The sequence below is a fragment of the Rhopilema esculentum genome, chromosome 4 (assembly GCF_057945365.1).
Source record: "Rhopilema esculentum isolate cy_ngs chromosome 4, ASM5794536v1, whole genome shotgun sequence".
NCBI lineage: Eukaryota > Metazoa > Cnidaria > Scyphozoa > Rhizostomeae > Rhizostomatidae > Rhopilema > Rhopilema esculentum.
In genome coordinates, this window is record NC_142818.1 from 5,025,351 (window position 1) to 5,040,502 (window position 15,152).

Below are 15,152 nucleotides of genomic sequence, written 5' to 3' on the forward strand. Positions count from 1 at the left end.
AAGCAGAGTTTGGGAGTTATCTCGACGCTCTATAGTGCCCGCTCAACGCAACTCGTTACTCAAAATCAACTCGAAATGGCTACACCACTTGATATCCCGACGGAACCATTGAGCATTGATGACGTTTTGCCTTTAATTGGTGAATTCGGAAAGTTTCAGGTTCTTCTTGAAACAGCATTTTGTATAATGATCTTCCCAGGGTCAATGCTTATACTCATACCATATTTTGTGCAACACAACCCTCCTTGGATGTGCGTCGCCAACAGCACAGTTTGTCGTCTAAATGGCACATACGATACACAGAGTAAGTTTTACAAAGAGAGATGCAAAATGCCGAGGTCAGAATGGCAATTCACAAAGCCGAAGGAATATTCTATCATGACTCAGGTAAGCCATTGTCGTAACGGTTTGGCCTCCCAGCCCCTTTTTGGCCTCGGGCATGGTTTAAAGTTAGATGTTTTTGAACGAGGGCCACCGTGACCGTGTCTTGGATTCGAAATCACTTTTAAAATACAGGGGCGAAGCCAACAAACTTTTTGGAGGGGTGATTTTTGCCGGCATAAAAGGGCGTATCTCACTCTTTAAGGGTGTTGCCAAAAGATAAAAACTCTAATGTCCTGTTTTTATACGGTTCTGTTTCAAAGTTCATACTTAAGTTCCATACTTTGAAAGTTCTACTACTACAAAATTGTTTATACGTTACAATTGTTGCAAGAAGGTTACAGGAAATTATCATTGCCAACCAAAAAACCAAAAAAGAATTACAATATAATATTTTTAATCTGGTGTGCCACAAAAATTTTCTTATCGATTCTGGGTTCTGGCCTGCCCATCCAAAGTCTAGCATAAGAAAGGATGGCTGTGCCTTTGTTTTTCTTTGAGAAAAGAATCATGAAAGGTTTTAGAGAAACTTTTGATCCTCTCAGACAGAACCAATACATCAGCTATTGGTAGAGCGGTTTTAGTCATCAACTATAAATTTTTGATAAAATAAAGCGAAGATAATTTCTTTTGCTAAAGGGGATTTTGCTTGGATGTTGATAAATTGAAATCTGCTATCTGCGACTAACGCGACCTCTGTTTGTAAGAATCTAGATTTGTAACTCTAGTCACGCCAGGCGTGCGAACAACACAACTCCATTGAGGTCGACCTTAACAACGACCAAAGGTATCTTAAAAAGGCTTAAATGTTTTTTTGGTCACACCAAGCGGACGGACAGTGGAGGTAAATTTTGGCAGGAAATATTTTAACGACCACCCTGGAGCTATAGATCAGTTTTTCCCCTACACACCATTGTTATTCTCTAAATTCTTTACTTTAAATGAAGCAAAGTGGAGGCAACACCAGGCCATTTAGCCTCTTTGAAATGTTTTCCACAGTTCCTAGAATTCCCTCTTCCCCCGGATAAGACCCTATCAAATACGCCCTAACTCTGAAAGTAAGAAGCCCCACCCTCGAATCAGCCTTAACCCTAGGATGCCAATTTTCGCGTTTGCCTCCATTAAAAGTGCCAAAAATAATAAGCCCCCAGGGTTAATTCGATGGTTCAAGGTTACCCAATTTATGCCTTATTTAGTCACAAATAGTCTGTAAGCAAAGGAGCATATTTTCAACAGTTTGACCTATACTGCGACACAGAAGTATACAGCTACTTGGCAACATCTCTCGTCTTTCTCTCATGGGCAGTTGGTGCGATCGTACTGGGATGGACATCCGATCGGTAAGCAAAAGCAATAACTTTTCACCATGTTGTCTCACCATAAAGAGTTGAAGTGCACCCCCTTATAGGCCTGTCTAGCATCTTCAAACCAAAGCTGTTACATAAACATCCCGATGAAGAGCTAGAGGTAATGCAAAAGACCCTTACTTCAGAAGCCAAGAATCAGTTCCGTTTTGCATTTCTCATCATATATCGTAAAAAGATGTGCGGCAAACTTAGGTCTACGGCAAAATGTCATCGTCTTTGTTGCTCTGCTCGACATCATTCGGCGTGAACTCAAGAATGAAGAATTATTAACTATAGCGAGTTCAATTACGTATAGACCAAACAGAAACAAGGGCTTAAAGGAGAACTGACACGCAAGGTTTGGTTTTGTTTGTCTTCAACGGTATTTTGTTACAAGCAGATTCCGGGGACGAAAAACATTTTTAAATCACATTTACCGTTTTTGAAATACAGGCGTTTTAAGTTGATAAACGACAATTGTTCCGACAGCTTGAGACTCGAGGCGAAAATCGTCACGAGTGGGCTATCATAACGTCACAAGTGACACGTTTTCAGCACGTAATGTGTTTTTGTGTTTGCGTTTTTGACATATAATTGACTTTTTCAATGGTTTGGGACTCTGAGGCTGCGTTTACACGATACCGGATTGCTTTTCATATCGGATTGGTCTCAGCTATCCGATATGAAAAGCATACCGTTTAGACTGCGTTTACACAATACCGGATTGATAATCATACCGTTTTCATTTTTGTTTCGATTTTTAGCAATGTAAAATTCTAGTGATTTCGTTAGTCTACTGAGGAGAGGAAGGTCTCGCGAAAAAATAATCACTTAAGTATAGAATATGAGTGCTGGCCACTGGCACAGAAGAAGAAAATGTAAGCAGAAGGGGGAGGCAGAAGTCGAATTGCTGCCTGAATCGGTAAAGGCATATGCCAGTGAATGCCTTTTCGAGGGAAGGGATTGAAAAGATGTAATGTCGAATGATGACAAGATAAAACAGTTTTTGGTGAACGTTACCCGAAGGGCAAAGATGTAGAATCCGTTGATGAGAACTTTCCTTGAGATTCAAAACAAGGTTCCAGAGTGAAAGCGTATCGGATTAACCCGTATACACGAGATGGTATGTGGTACGGGCCGTATCGGATCACTTTTCATACCACTTTCACAGCGTAGTGATTTCACTCCGCAAAAGTGGTACGGAACGTATCGGATTAATGTGGGGCCGTGTAAACGGGACCCCTACCCGATATGAAAAGTAATCCGATACGTGAACACTCCGGTATCATGTAAACGCAGCCAGAATCGTGCGAATTATATGCCATTTTAACTGGGCGTGAAAGGTTTCGGGAAACGACAAGTTACCTTTGCAGCTGTTGAAAAATCTGTAGTTGCGAAATATGCTCCTAGCTCTTAGTCAAAGAAATGGATTTCTTAGTCGGAGAAAAAGCTGTTTAGCTGTCATAGGAAAATTATCTTCTTTTGCAAACAATTTTGACTTGGATGGGAGATGGTCTTTTTGCAAGACTAGGTTATTCCCCAGTGTCTCAATCTCTGTTAAAATATGATAATCAAGTTCAGTGTTTTTTTTTCTTACTCACACTCGCAGCTCCCAACAACCAACGTTTTTTATGGAATCATATTTCTGCACTCAAAGCAGGTTGCAGGATCGCTTTTACCGCCGTCTCCACTAGATTTCGTTTGTCTTTTGGCTATTGCTTGACAACCCCCCCCCTCCCCCCTCCCGCTATTGCGAATTTATTTCTAGTTTTGAAAATAAAAACTTTGGAGAAACGGCATCAGTTTTCAAACAAAGTCGATTTTTTCACAAGCCTTGAGGTTCTTTCAATGTTCCAAAGCATGCTGGTTCGAAGATATCATGGCATAAAAATACATTTTATGTGGATCATAGGGTCCTAGCAGACCTGCAGCTAGGATTTTCTAGCTTCTTTATACTTATAAATGAAATGCCTGACAATTGGTTGTCTTTTCATCGCAGACTATTTTCAATAAAACACGAAACTTCACTTCCGTTGCGGTGAAAACCTTTACAACGGCATTGTTAACATCTCACTGGTGACGTCAACCGATAATTTTAATCGGGAAATTCCCGAGTCCTGGCTGTGACGTAATTGACGGAAATGCAAATATTACCAGATTTGAAGTCATCAACAAATTCTGCATAGAATAAGCCAAAGTTATTTTTGCGTGTCAGTTCTCCTTTAAAGAACCATAACTACAACCGTCTTAACAGTTTACTCTACGTCATGTGTTATTGCTTTTTTCAAAGCCATTTTCAAGTCTTGTACCACCAAAAGATTGTTTGCTAAATAGAATTAAGCTCAGAAGGCATCCTTGTGGTAAATTCTTGCAAGGTGAAGAAAATTTGTTTTCTCTTAGACAAAATTATACAATTTAATACGTGATCGACAATATTCAACTTGAGTTTTGACCCCCTTTTGTTTCAGATATGGGCGAAGGCTAACTTTATTGCCTTCCGTGGCGATCGTCATCATACTTGGCTTCATCACCTCGTTTTCTCCGACCCTTTGGTTCTACATTCTAACACGCACTTTAATGGGCTTTTTCGTCCCTGGTGGTGCTGTACAGATGTTTGTGATCATTTCAGAGTTTGTAGGCCCAAAATGGCGTCCATTCGCTGGAATTACACTTTGGTTTTCATTTGCTCTCAGCGTAGTTGTGCTTGGAATTATAGCAATCTTCGTTCAAACTTGGAAGATTTTGATGATAGTCACCACAGCTCCATATTTTCTTGCATTTGTTTTTTTCAAGTAAGTAATTTTACAACTCGCTGACTTTTTTGTATTTATCGACTTTTCATAAACCGCGCCTTATGACATTTTTATGATATGTCTATGAATTTTTTAAAAGCATGCCCTGTTGAGAATAAAAGCAGAAAGGAGATATATTACTAGACTTTAACCCGTAATTCTGTGCCATTGTTTGTTTTGAAAACGTTTGCACTGCAGCCATCGTTCAATCAGAAATTTTTTGCGTGGAAAGCGAAGCAGTCCTAGAAATATTGTGTCTGCCCGTTAACCTGTTCGCCTTACCATTGACAAATTCAAATTTCAAAGCTATTTGTTGTGTACAAATTTCTCTGTGAATATTTTTTAATTCTAACCAATGTTTATTCGATTTGCTTGAGTCAGGATTTTGATATTTACTGTATCTGCAACAACCTTATCATATCTGGAGAGAGGAAAGCAAATGGCAAATACATAATCTTCGTTTAAAATATTTACATCACCCCGTGATTTGGGACAAAAACGGGCGGTTGACAATATGAAAGGCAGTGCCATTATTGAAACCAAATTTTGTTACTATGGACGCAAGCACAAGACCGGTATAGTTGACCAATTAGTGCCGCGAGCCAAAAAAGTTCCGTCGTTTATGAATTTACGTACCACTGAAGTTTTATGCTCTGAGGAGTGTCAGAAGAAAAGCTTTTAGTATGTTGTAAAATATTTGCTTTTTTCAAAGCCGTTTTCAAATTCTGTAACTCAAAAAAATTGTTCAAATTCTCTTTTTTGTAATTATTGTAAAACAAAAGCCACTGCAAATAAGGCTATGAACAAAAATAATGAGCATGCTGAAGTTTTTGCCCTGGAAGAATTCTGAGCACACATTTCTGTTTGCTTTTCACCTCATTTCTTGCCCTTAATTCAATGCAAGGTTCATTCCGGAGTCGACAAGATGGCTTCATGTAAATGGAAGAACTGACGAAGCGGTTGCGATATTTCGAAAGATTGCCAAGGTAAATGGAAAAGAGCTGCCGGATATAAAGTTAAAGCCAGTTCCAATGGACTGCTCTCCTGGACTGACACATTATCTTCATTTATTCAAGCCTAAGAAAATCGCTATACGAAGTTTGATCCAGGGATACGCATGGTAAGTAGATATACATTTACGGGCAGGCATCGTTGGTAACATTCATCAACTAAATGACGTCATTTACTGCTGATTTGGGGGAGGAGTAACGGGTGTGGCGAAGAAAATATCATTCAATAGTATAATTCAATAGTATAATAAAAACTGGAAATCAAATTTAGTTTTTTGTGTGTGGAAACAAATTATTTAAAGGAAGGAAAGCATTTCCCTTCGATGCCCGCATGATTGTTATATATTGAGCGTCATAAGTGTGTGAGCAACAGAAAAAGTTCGGTTCTGGCGTGTTGTGTTTCAAATTTTTGGCCAACAAATCTTGAACCGATTTTCTCGATTTTCTCCATTTAAGATAAACATTCGCAGGCTGCAGCCCCTAGGCCCTCGCCCTCGTATGCATTTGTCGCATATGGCGCATTGTCCTACCATTTTTACAAATACAGCCACGAGGACTGTGCTTTTTATCAGTTTTGCTTTCTTTCAACCGCAGTTCTTTTATATTTTAGTTTCTTTGTTTATTTTTGTATTTATCATCATGAAAACCACTTGAGTGCAATTACAAAGCAAATTTCTCCCATCCTAAGAAGCTGCTTAAGCCACTCTAAAGTTAGAAACGCCAAACATTTCAATTGATTTTCTCTGGTTCTTATTGTATTGATTACATTATTTAAAGAGTTCATAGCCTATATTTTCTTGCAATCACATCCACATCCGTCTTCCTATTATATTCGTCGAATTCAATATTCCTTAAACGTTTTTTTAGTTCTATCGTCGCTTTTCTATCTCACTTGATAACGGGCTACGCTCGAAACGTCGTTAATTATTTCAAAAAAAATTTTCCTGGTACAATTTACTTACATGGATCGTTATCTAAAATCATCATATTGTACCGAACGCATTTTAGTATATTTTCTTGCGTCGTCAAATTTAGACTCACATCTTTTCGTGTCTAGAGAAAACCGTTGTATACCCCCTGTTGCTATTAAGAAATCCATTCGATTTATTCTGTTTTCAGGGTGGTCAGTGGCTTGGTGTTTTACGGTGTTTCGTTTGGTGCTGATGACTTTAGCGGGAACATGTACCGTGACTACATCCTCGCAAGTCTGGTCGATTTTCCAGCAATCATACTTACGATTTATCTTTGCAACAAGTGAGCAGCTTCTTTCGCTGTGATATGACAGCGTTATTTTGCTTTTAGCTGTCTTAAAAAAATCAATTTTCACAAAATCCATCTTTATTGCTAAGACAAGCACTTTTTAGCTGAGCATATTTTAATGGTTCTTGGCTCATACAAATGATTCTACGTTTTAGGTAAAATTCTTCTTTCTCGTAATCAACAGTCAGCAAACTATGTTTATTGAACAAGTTCTTTTGCCGCTTATGTCAAGCTGTTTTCAAAGATGAACCTTTGGTTCTCCGCTAGGCCCACCTTTAACCATTACACTCTTTTTTTATAAGAACCAGTAAATTTAAGTTCAGACTGACTGTTCTAAATTTTTGGAAAATCTGAGGCTGGATTGTTCTTAAGTTGTTTATAAATTAAGAGGGTGTAAGCAGTGCTATTGCTAGCTTTTTCGCTCTAAGGAGGTGTTCAGGCCTCATTTGCCAACAAAGTGAGTGAGACAGCCTTAATTTGCTGAAAAATTTGAATATTCACCGAAAAAGCACCCACACATCGCTAAAAATCCTCGATTTTGAGAAAAAACGTTGTTCAAAATTGCATTTTGCAGAAGCTCAGCCTCAGTTTGTTCTTAATTTGTTCTTAACTTTTGACCAGTTTTGAGGCTCGTGTTCTTTTAAAATTGTTCTTATAAAAAAAGAGTGCATTTCTATAACAGGCATACAATACTAACTAGATGGTAAATAAAATGACTTACGTACTTTCTCTCTACAGAATCGGACGGAAGAAGACTGTTTTAATTCCCATGATGATATCCGGAATTTCATGCATTGCGGTCTCCTTGATTCCTGCAAAATCAGGAGGGAAAAAATCAAGTAAGTTAACCCCATCAAGTAATGTTCTATAATGCATTCAGGGTGAAACGTCGAATTTATACGGGGAGGGGGGGGGGGGTTCGATTGAAGCTTGCATGCAAATTAAAAAAGTTTTGACAAAGAGAAGATAAACTGTGGCCTAACTTTGCGTTATCCCCTTTTCTTGATATGATACAAGTGACTTGCTGTTTATTATCTATGGGCTTTCGTGGTGGAGGAATGTTGATGACAGGGGTGTTTTCTTAGAAGTTTACAAGGGGCCCTTGTACAGTGCACAGATAAACCCTTATTAATGGAAACTTCCAATTAAAGGCACCTTTTAATAAAAGCACCACTTTAAAACAGCACCTCATTATAACGGCATCTCTTTAATAAAACAGTAGGTATCCACTGCATGGCAGTTTCACAGTATTTTGTAATTCATGGTTGTTGTAATTCATCAAAAGTAAATTGAATAAGAGGAGAAAAGCGTTAGAGATCGCAGATTCTTAGCATCAAAGTAAAAACTGCAAAATTATTTCTAACTTTGACCTATATTTTTTTACTAGCCGTTGCATTTTGATGAATATAAGCAGACCTACCATTGTTTCTCTTTTAGAACTGATCGGACTGCGTGTATTCTTCGGTATCCTTGGAAAGTTTTCCATCACTATGTCGTTTGATGCTATTTACACTTGGTCCACTGAAATTTATCCAACCGTTATAAGGTAAGCATTGGTCATCTTAGAACAGCTCAATTGCCCCTGTTGTCGATGAACCTTGACTTAGAATCTAGGCCTAGCTCCGATCTTGTGATGCATTGAAAGCGTTTCTTTAGTTCGTTCAAGCATCTTATTTTGTTAAATTATATCCTATACAGAGGTGCTGGAATGGGCTATCTGCAAATCGCTGCTCGACTTGGTTCTGCAATGGCACCTTGGGTTGCAAAATGGCTCATGGTCTTCCACGTGGTGTTGCCTTTTTCGATAATGGGCGGATCTGCTGTCATTTGTGCCATCCTGTTGCTTTGGCTTCCCGAAACAGCCGATAAGAAGACCTTGGAATCCTTGGGAGATCAATTTGAAGAGAATGACAATGTAGTCACAGCCGAAGATATGGGTGGAGAAAGGATGAAAATGGTTGTTAGGGAAGACGTGACTGCTTGAGTTTCTTCTGTCAGTTTTGGCCTTTAGATTTTGATTTTATCTTGTGCAAAAATTCAACAGGCAACTTCTGCATTTCTTTGCTTGTGGTTTGCTTTTATTGATATTTTGAATTTTGATATTTTAAATTTTAACTGCATTTGGTCTTCATTCTATCTTTACGCTGTAAGAGCAAAGGCCACCCGTTTCGTCAAAGAAAAGAAGGGCCTAGCAAGTCATGGCAGAATGCTGGTTTGATGAACTAAAGCAATGACCTAACTAAAGTAGGTTACCGGAAAAATCACTAAAAAAATTAAGGCACATAGACGAAACTAGCCTGCGTCACAGACCAAAAACTTCTGTGACGTAGGCTAAGACGAAACAAGATTGTCCTGTTTTAGTCGCCAATATTATACAACTACGAACAGTAGTTTCATTTCAAGTCAGGGAGCTTTTATCGCTTATTGCTCGGTTATTCTAATTAACATATATGCAAGAACATCGGAAGAATTTAAAGGGTTGCATAAAACCGAATATTCATGTTCATTAGAAGAAATATGATAAAACTACAGCCTTGCATTGACTATGAGCATTTTAGGACACAAATTGCTATAACCGGAGACATTATATAAGCCTTTTTTAAAATGCATAACCCAGTAACATTTTAATTGGTTAATACTGAAGTATCCGTCAATCAAGCTAAATAATGAAGAAACGCCGTGAAAAGAAGAGATCTCGAATAACACCTGCTATGGTTTCAGACGAATACTGTATTCTTGCAATTATTTACAAAATTTCACGTGCATCTGATACTAAAAATCAAAAGTGCTTGTTTGCTCTACGACTAGCAATTATTCTAAAACTTCAAGCTATTCAAATCTCTAGTAATAAATATGTTAGAAATCACTGATTATAAAAAAACTAATAATTACACATCAAATGACTTGAAAACATGAAGTAACCATTGCATTGCCTAGGCCAATTTCAAACCACTGACGTGCAGTGAAAGAGCATTTGACATTCAAAACGATTGCTTGATTGATTATGAAAGGAAAAAATCAGAAAAGCGTGCTATTTGCAGTGGGGAATTTTTATATCCTCAAGAGTTTTCTTTCCAATTTGGACTGGCTACGTGTCTTTTTGAAAACCATCACCCACAAGAGAAATATCCTTTGTCACAAAAATTGAGATCTCCTTTCGGTGCTCTTTTTCGACGCGGCGTGTAAAGGCATATATTTGTTACTGCAATGGTCACATGGTATTTCAATTCTGGGCTATTTGGTGCCTGAATTAAGAGGTGAGGAGATCAGTAATCTGTTTCAGTGAGTACAGATCTACTGCATCAACAACAGTGTACAGTACAATACAGTAAAAACACTATCGCTATGTATAATGATAGAAACCTTTGAAATCACTTGCTAAGCATCGATAGGGCATAAGCATCGATAGGGCATAAGCATCGATAGGGCATAAGCATCGATAGGGCATAAGCATCGATAGGGCATTTGCAAAATTTCCTAAACTGAACCTCCCCCGAAACAGACATCAGAAGGAATTCCTAGAATCACTCAGCACAATTGATCTACAACCCCGGACAAAAATGTTGAGACAAAATGCAATTTTTGTAATTTTCTACTTTACCTTGCCTCTGTAAATTGGAATCCCCCCTTCCCCCCGAAGCAATGTTGGATTTGTTGCTCTATCATTTCTCTTTCAAAATCATGCATTCAACGTTGAATTGTGGAAGGGGGGGGGGAAGTAATTTTTTAAAGGAAAGTAAAAATATAACCTTTTGTTGAAAAGTCTCAACCATTTTTGTCCGGGATTGTAGTAAGCCAGCCTCTAAGTTATCAAGTATAAAATAAAACTTTTCTTATTTACATATAAAAAGATTCATGATATGAATTACTTTTCTTGAATCATTTGCGCAATCGTTCCCTTCTTTAAGTAATAAAAACTACTGCAAAATAATTTAGTAAATAAACTGTCTCTCTTTTATTTGTTATTTAGTGTCTACTTGATATCACACAGCAATGCCACGCCTCTCAAAATCCAGTAGTCCGGGTTCTGCGTGGTTCTCAAATCGACCGGTGCGATGTATGTCAGGTCTGTTCTGACTGGCTTTTTATAGATAGGACAAGAATACAAGGCAGCTTTCGTGTCTTTAGCGGCGACGTTGTTTGTGGCGTATATATGAATGACGGGCATCGGCGTAAAGAGCACCTTTGATGGTGGCTCGACAAGTTTGCAACCACGCCTATCCCAGCCAGCGCCGTCCAGAAACAGCCCGTACACATAGACGCCCTCGGACGGCGGTGACTGTACGTCATCCTTTGTTATTTTGAGTACATCATTTTGGAGTACGACAGTGTCGAGTGACCAGGCTTTGGAGCCATCTTTCGATGTCCCTTTGTGCGAACGTGTGACCTCCTGTAGAATTAAATGCTTGTTTAGACACCATAGTAAAATGATTAACCAAAAATGTTAATCGAACTAAATATAAGAATTGCTATTTTTTCAGGGTTTCAGGCTAGAAAGTCATCAGTGTCACAGAGACAAATATTAATCATTTGGGCTGTAAAGCATTCGGCGTTTTTGTTATCTCAAACTAAATTGCTATCTGCATTGCTTCTTCATGTTCGGAAAATCATTTGTTTTTCATAAAATATTTTAAGATATTCCAAGGTTGTAAGTTGCTAATTTGATCTCATATTGGTTTAAGATTTTCATACAATTCCTAGAGTGACTACGAAAACATAAGAAACAAATGTTTCCTTTGGGATGCAAAATGCGGATAGACATGGTTTTCAAAAAGCATGAAAAAAAGTTTGTGTGCTGAAAAACAACTAGAAATTAAGTCCGATGGAAGTCAAAATACTGTTCAATTTGATATGCAGAGAATGGTATGCAGAAAGACAAGACATGTATAAAATTCCTAATGAAGATTGAGTCCCTGTAATGATACATCTTAGTCACTTCTTTTACAAATAAAAATTCGTTATTATTAATATAATAACACAGAAAATCATACCTGTCTCATAGCGGTTAGGAATCCTTGGGGATTGAAAAACCCTGTCATCCAAAAGGTATTCGGACGGCCTTCGAAGCACCAAGTTCGGAACTGGGCGTTTCTTTCGAGTAATTCGGTGTACCAGAAACCAAGTGTGGATGACTCCCATGATATCTGAGATAAATGGTTTAGGATTAAAAAGACTGGCGAAACAGGGGTAGTGGCTTGTAGCTAGCAAATTCACCTTGGTTGAAAAAATTAATCTTCCTTCAAAAAGATTGTATACATCTTTTAAAAGCTGATAAACAGACAGTTTCAAACTGTGCAAAACTGTGTTCACAATTCCACGTTTAAGCTTGGTTTCCACTTTGACTTAACCCGGGATAATTCTGAATGAGATAATAAAACATTCGTTGAAATTTTACCATACAAGGAAAAATCTATTTTACGTCTGGTCACCTCTTATTTTGACAGCTCTTCATAGTTAATAACACATATTTATCGTTAATTATACAATAAAAAGATTAAGTAAAATTGCCATATCAGACAGGAGCTTAATCACAGATGCACAACGATTTCGATAGGGAACTAGAAGGGACCGCTATGAGATCTTGAAAACCAATTCAACTGAGCTTTTCAAGAGAGACTCCTCATCTAGCATAAGACAGCAGTACCCTGCAAAATCGATGGCATATTAGGCAAATAGCACTAGCGTCTAGAAAAGTAAATATCGTGCCTCCGGACAATATCCTTATCCCCTTAAATCCCTCTGCAATAAAAAAAGGAAGACAAGGCGGGTTTTGGTTGCGATTATAGCTCCTCGTTTTCTCACTGGCCCTCCTAAGGTCGTTGATTGTGTGACCGCTAAATTGTCTGGGTTCTCAGCAGCAGTTTTTAAAAGAACTGCCACTGAAAAGGTGGAGTTTTCAGTGACTAAATCACAAGGTCCTAACAATTGATATATGCATACCTTTTTCCAGGAAGCGGGTATACGGGCATCAAACATGCAGTCCAAGGCATCTCGTAGGATCTCATTCATTATAATCGTGCCGTCGATAGCCAGCTTCAGATCAGTAAGGGTCTGCCGTACAGTCGAGATCACACGCTGCATTCGATCGATTTCTTGCTTAAGGAAGATGTTCATTGGTGCGTAGGCTCCCATCTTTTGGATGCGTGCTCGAACCTTCGAGATTGCATAAAGTTACAACGAGGAAACAAATAAAAAGGGATAATATATGACTAATGTTTTAAGATGATGTCCAGATTTAGCTTTGGCCAAGTTCTCTTTAGGCAGAACAACCTGTGCAAAATTTTTATCATAAGGAAAATTTCAGAAAACGGGTTAAAAATTAAAAAGGAAATTAAATGTCCCACGAACAAGCCCACAACTGCTTTGTTGAGCTGCATGAGCAGATACTGTATTTGAGAAAGCTCTGCTAAAGCGAATGTGGTCAACCGTATAGGTATCTTTCCAAACAATTAAATATCTTGAGAAAGATTGCAAAACCAACAGATGTTTGTAGGAGGATAATATGAAAACAGAGAGTGAAAAAATGAGTAGCAATGTATGTTAAGAGTAGAAATGGAAACAGGCAATTCGAAACCGCACAGATACGGGTGCCATTAGTTACCTCATGACTGATATAATTTTCAGGAAGCTTATCTAACATATCATCTGCTAATCGGTGAACCAGACTCTCTCGTGTTTCACCTCCACCAGAAGAGCTATCTTTGGGCTGAATGCTGAGAATGGTATTGAGGCAGTTCTTTGCAACGTTGCTCTGGTAACTAGGATAAGTAAATAAAGAGGTAAAAGTGTGCTTCTTGCATGGTTAAGTCATGCATGATATAAATTAAAAATTGGAAAAGGGCCCATAGTCATCGACTTGCGCAAAATATCATTATTTGGCATTTTCACAGCTAAAAAAATGGTTATCGTTGTGGAAATGGTTGTTAGGCATTTCAGTTGGTAGAGAATTTACTTCGGTTGGAAATACCAAGTTTTCAGAAAAAGCCCATAAACAGACAGAGATCTTTAAAAGCTCTTGCATGGACACCACTAAGTCTACAAACTAAATCAAGCATTGCTATGCAAACAGAATATCCATTTTTATAATCAGTAGAGATGTCTTATAGAGATAACCAACAGAATAATCAAGTCATCAGCAATTCCACTGATAAACAACTTTACTAACGTTATATCCGCATTAGGATGGAGCCCAAAAACTTCTGGTGTGTCCACTGAAGGGAGGCCATCAATGAAATCGAGGTATTGCTGAATGGAGTTGCATTTTGGGATATTGTAGCCTTTGTAAAAGTTGAAGTTTTGCTGAAACATTTCGTCTCTAAACCAGACCTGTAATATAACCGTAATATCGATGAAAATAATTAAATTGTTATTAAAAATGTTATAATAACTTTGAAAGGGATGGGTTATAAGTGAAATGCTTTAAATATCAAGGTTTAATCATAGCTCTAATTGGGCAAAATTCAATGTGGCCTCATCATACTGCAAGCTGTGGCCTTATAGTTTAAAACGGCCACCTTGCGGGACGAAATTTGTCTCTCGGGGATAATCATAATTGTTCATTTTTCCACTTTTCATTTTTTTTATCCATATACTTTTCTACTTAACATTTTTTATCCAATGGATTTAAATCGATAAGTCAAAAAAATCCTTTCCTACGTTCAATCAGGGACACTTTGAAATTTGCGCAAAGACCGACCACAAATTGGTAATTGGCTGTTGTCAACCAAGGGTTATGATAAGGACATAAATCGTTGATTTTAGATATGTTTTACCACCGAATTTAATCCACTAAAGACATTACAATAACAGTTTGTTCTCAAGCAAACCTCAAACAGTAAAAGTAACAGCGAGGCTTAAAAGTTAGGGCATAAAAATATCTATATATGGTATTTGCTAGTAGAAAACTGGCGGAAAATGTCGAAATAAGCCTTATTGAAGAGAACAAGCTATCAAACTTTGCCAGCCATACCTTTGTGAAAGTATTAAGCAGCCTTTTGTCATAATCATCAGTCACTCTTCCGCCATATTGTACTTCACCCAGCATGTATCGCACTGTATTCCATGATACACCTTTCTTAATATCCATGTCATCCAAGTGGTTCTGAACAAACTGAACACTCGAAGTAAAGTCCGCTTGATTAAATTCATAGGGAATATTCCAGCCAAGTGGTCCGTATTTTCGTCGTTCTTGCACTGTGGTGTGTAATATTGCAACAGCGTATAGCATCGGTTTCCATTGGGGTAGATTTGTGACGTCCAGTTGATCTTGCGAAAGCCCTGCCAATGGAAGAAATTTAGACTTAAGAGGGTTTCTTTCAATTAAAGCAAAATTTCTACATCATATGAAACATTTTTTTGAAATT

At 38.0% G+C, this 15,152-nt stretch overlaps 2 protein-coding genes across 2 annotated transcripts in view; one reads left to right on the top strand and one right to left on the bottom strand.

Annotated features, from left to right (window-relative positions):
* Positions 1–75: 75 nt before the first annotated feature.
* On the top strand, positions 76–8,833 carry LOC135691187 (solute carrier family 22 member 15-like). The gene is made up of 8 exons (XM_065208978.2): positions 76–387; positions 1,618–1,721; positions 4,196–4,519; positions 5,424–5,639; positions 6,649–6,783; positions 7,528–7,628; positions 8,227–8,335; positions 8,488–8,833. Exons 1-8 carry the CDS (start codon positions 76–78, stop codon positions 8,771–8,773), a joined length of 1,587 nt encoding a protein of 528 aa, XP_065065050.2. The 3' UTR covers positions 8,774–8,833.
* A 656-nt stretch (positions 8,834–9,489) lies between these two features.
* Positions 9,490–15,152, bottom strand: part of LOC135691193 (dynein axonemal heavy chain 5-like) — a 50,977-nt gene continuing 45,314 nt past the window's right edge. Inside the window, exons 70-75 of the mRNA XM_089116019.1 lie at positions 14,759–15,066; positions 13,955–14,115; positions 13,391–13,547; positions 12,730–12,942; positions 11,781–11,933; positions 9,490–11,179 (exon numbers count right to left, since the gene is read on the bottom strand). Of these exons, the coding sequence (XP_088972145.1) occupies positions 10,763–11,179; positions 11,781–11,933; positions 12,730–12,942; positions 13,391–13,547; positions 13,955–14,115; positions 14,759–15,066 (1,409 nt within the window). The 3' untranslated portion in view covers positions 9,490–10,762. The remainder of the gene's footprint in view (positions 11,180–11,780; positions 11,934–12,729; positions 12,943–13,390; positions 13,548–13,954; positions 14,116–14,758; positions 15,067–15,152) is intronic.

Excerpts from the sequence above, each read along its gene's own strand:
- LOC135691187 (XM_065208978.2), top strand. The coding sequence starts at position 76 with ATGGCTACACCACTTGATATCCCGACGGAACCATTGAGCATTGATGAC. Across the intron at positions 4,520-5,423 it reads CTTGCATTTGTTTTTTTCAA|GTTCATTCCGGAGTCGACAA; the intron begins GTAAGTAATTTT and ends ATTCAATGCAAG. Across the intron at positions 5,640-6,648 it reads TTGATCCAGGGATACGCATG|GGTGGTCAGTGGCTTGGTGT; the intron begins GTAAGTAGATAT and ends TTCTGTTTTCAG.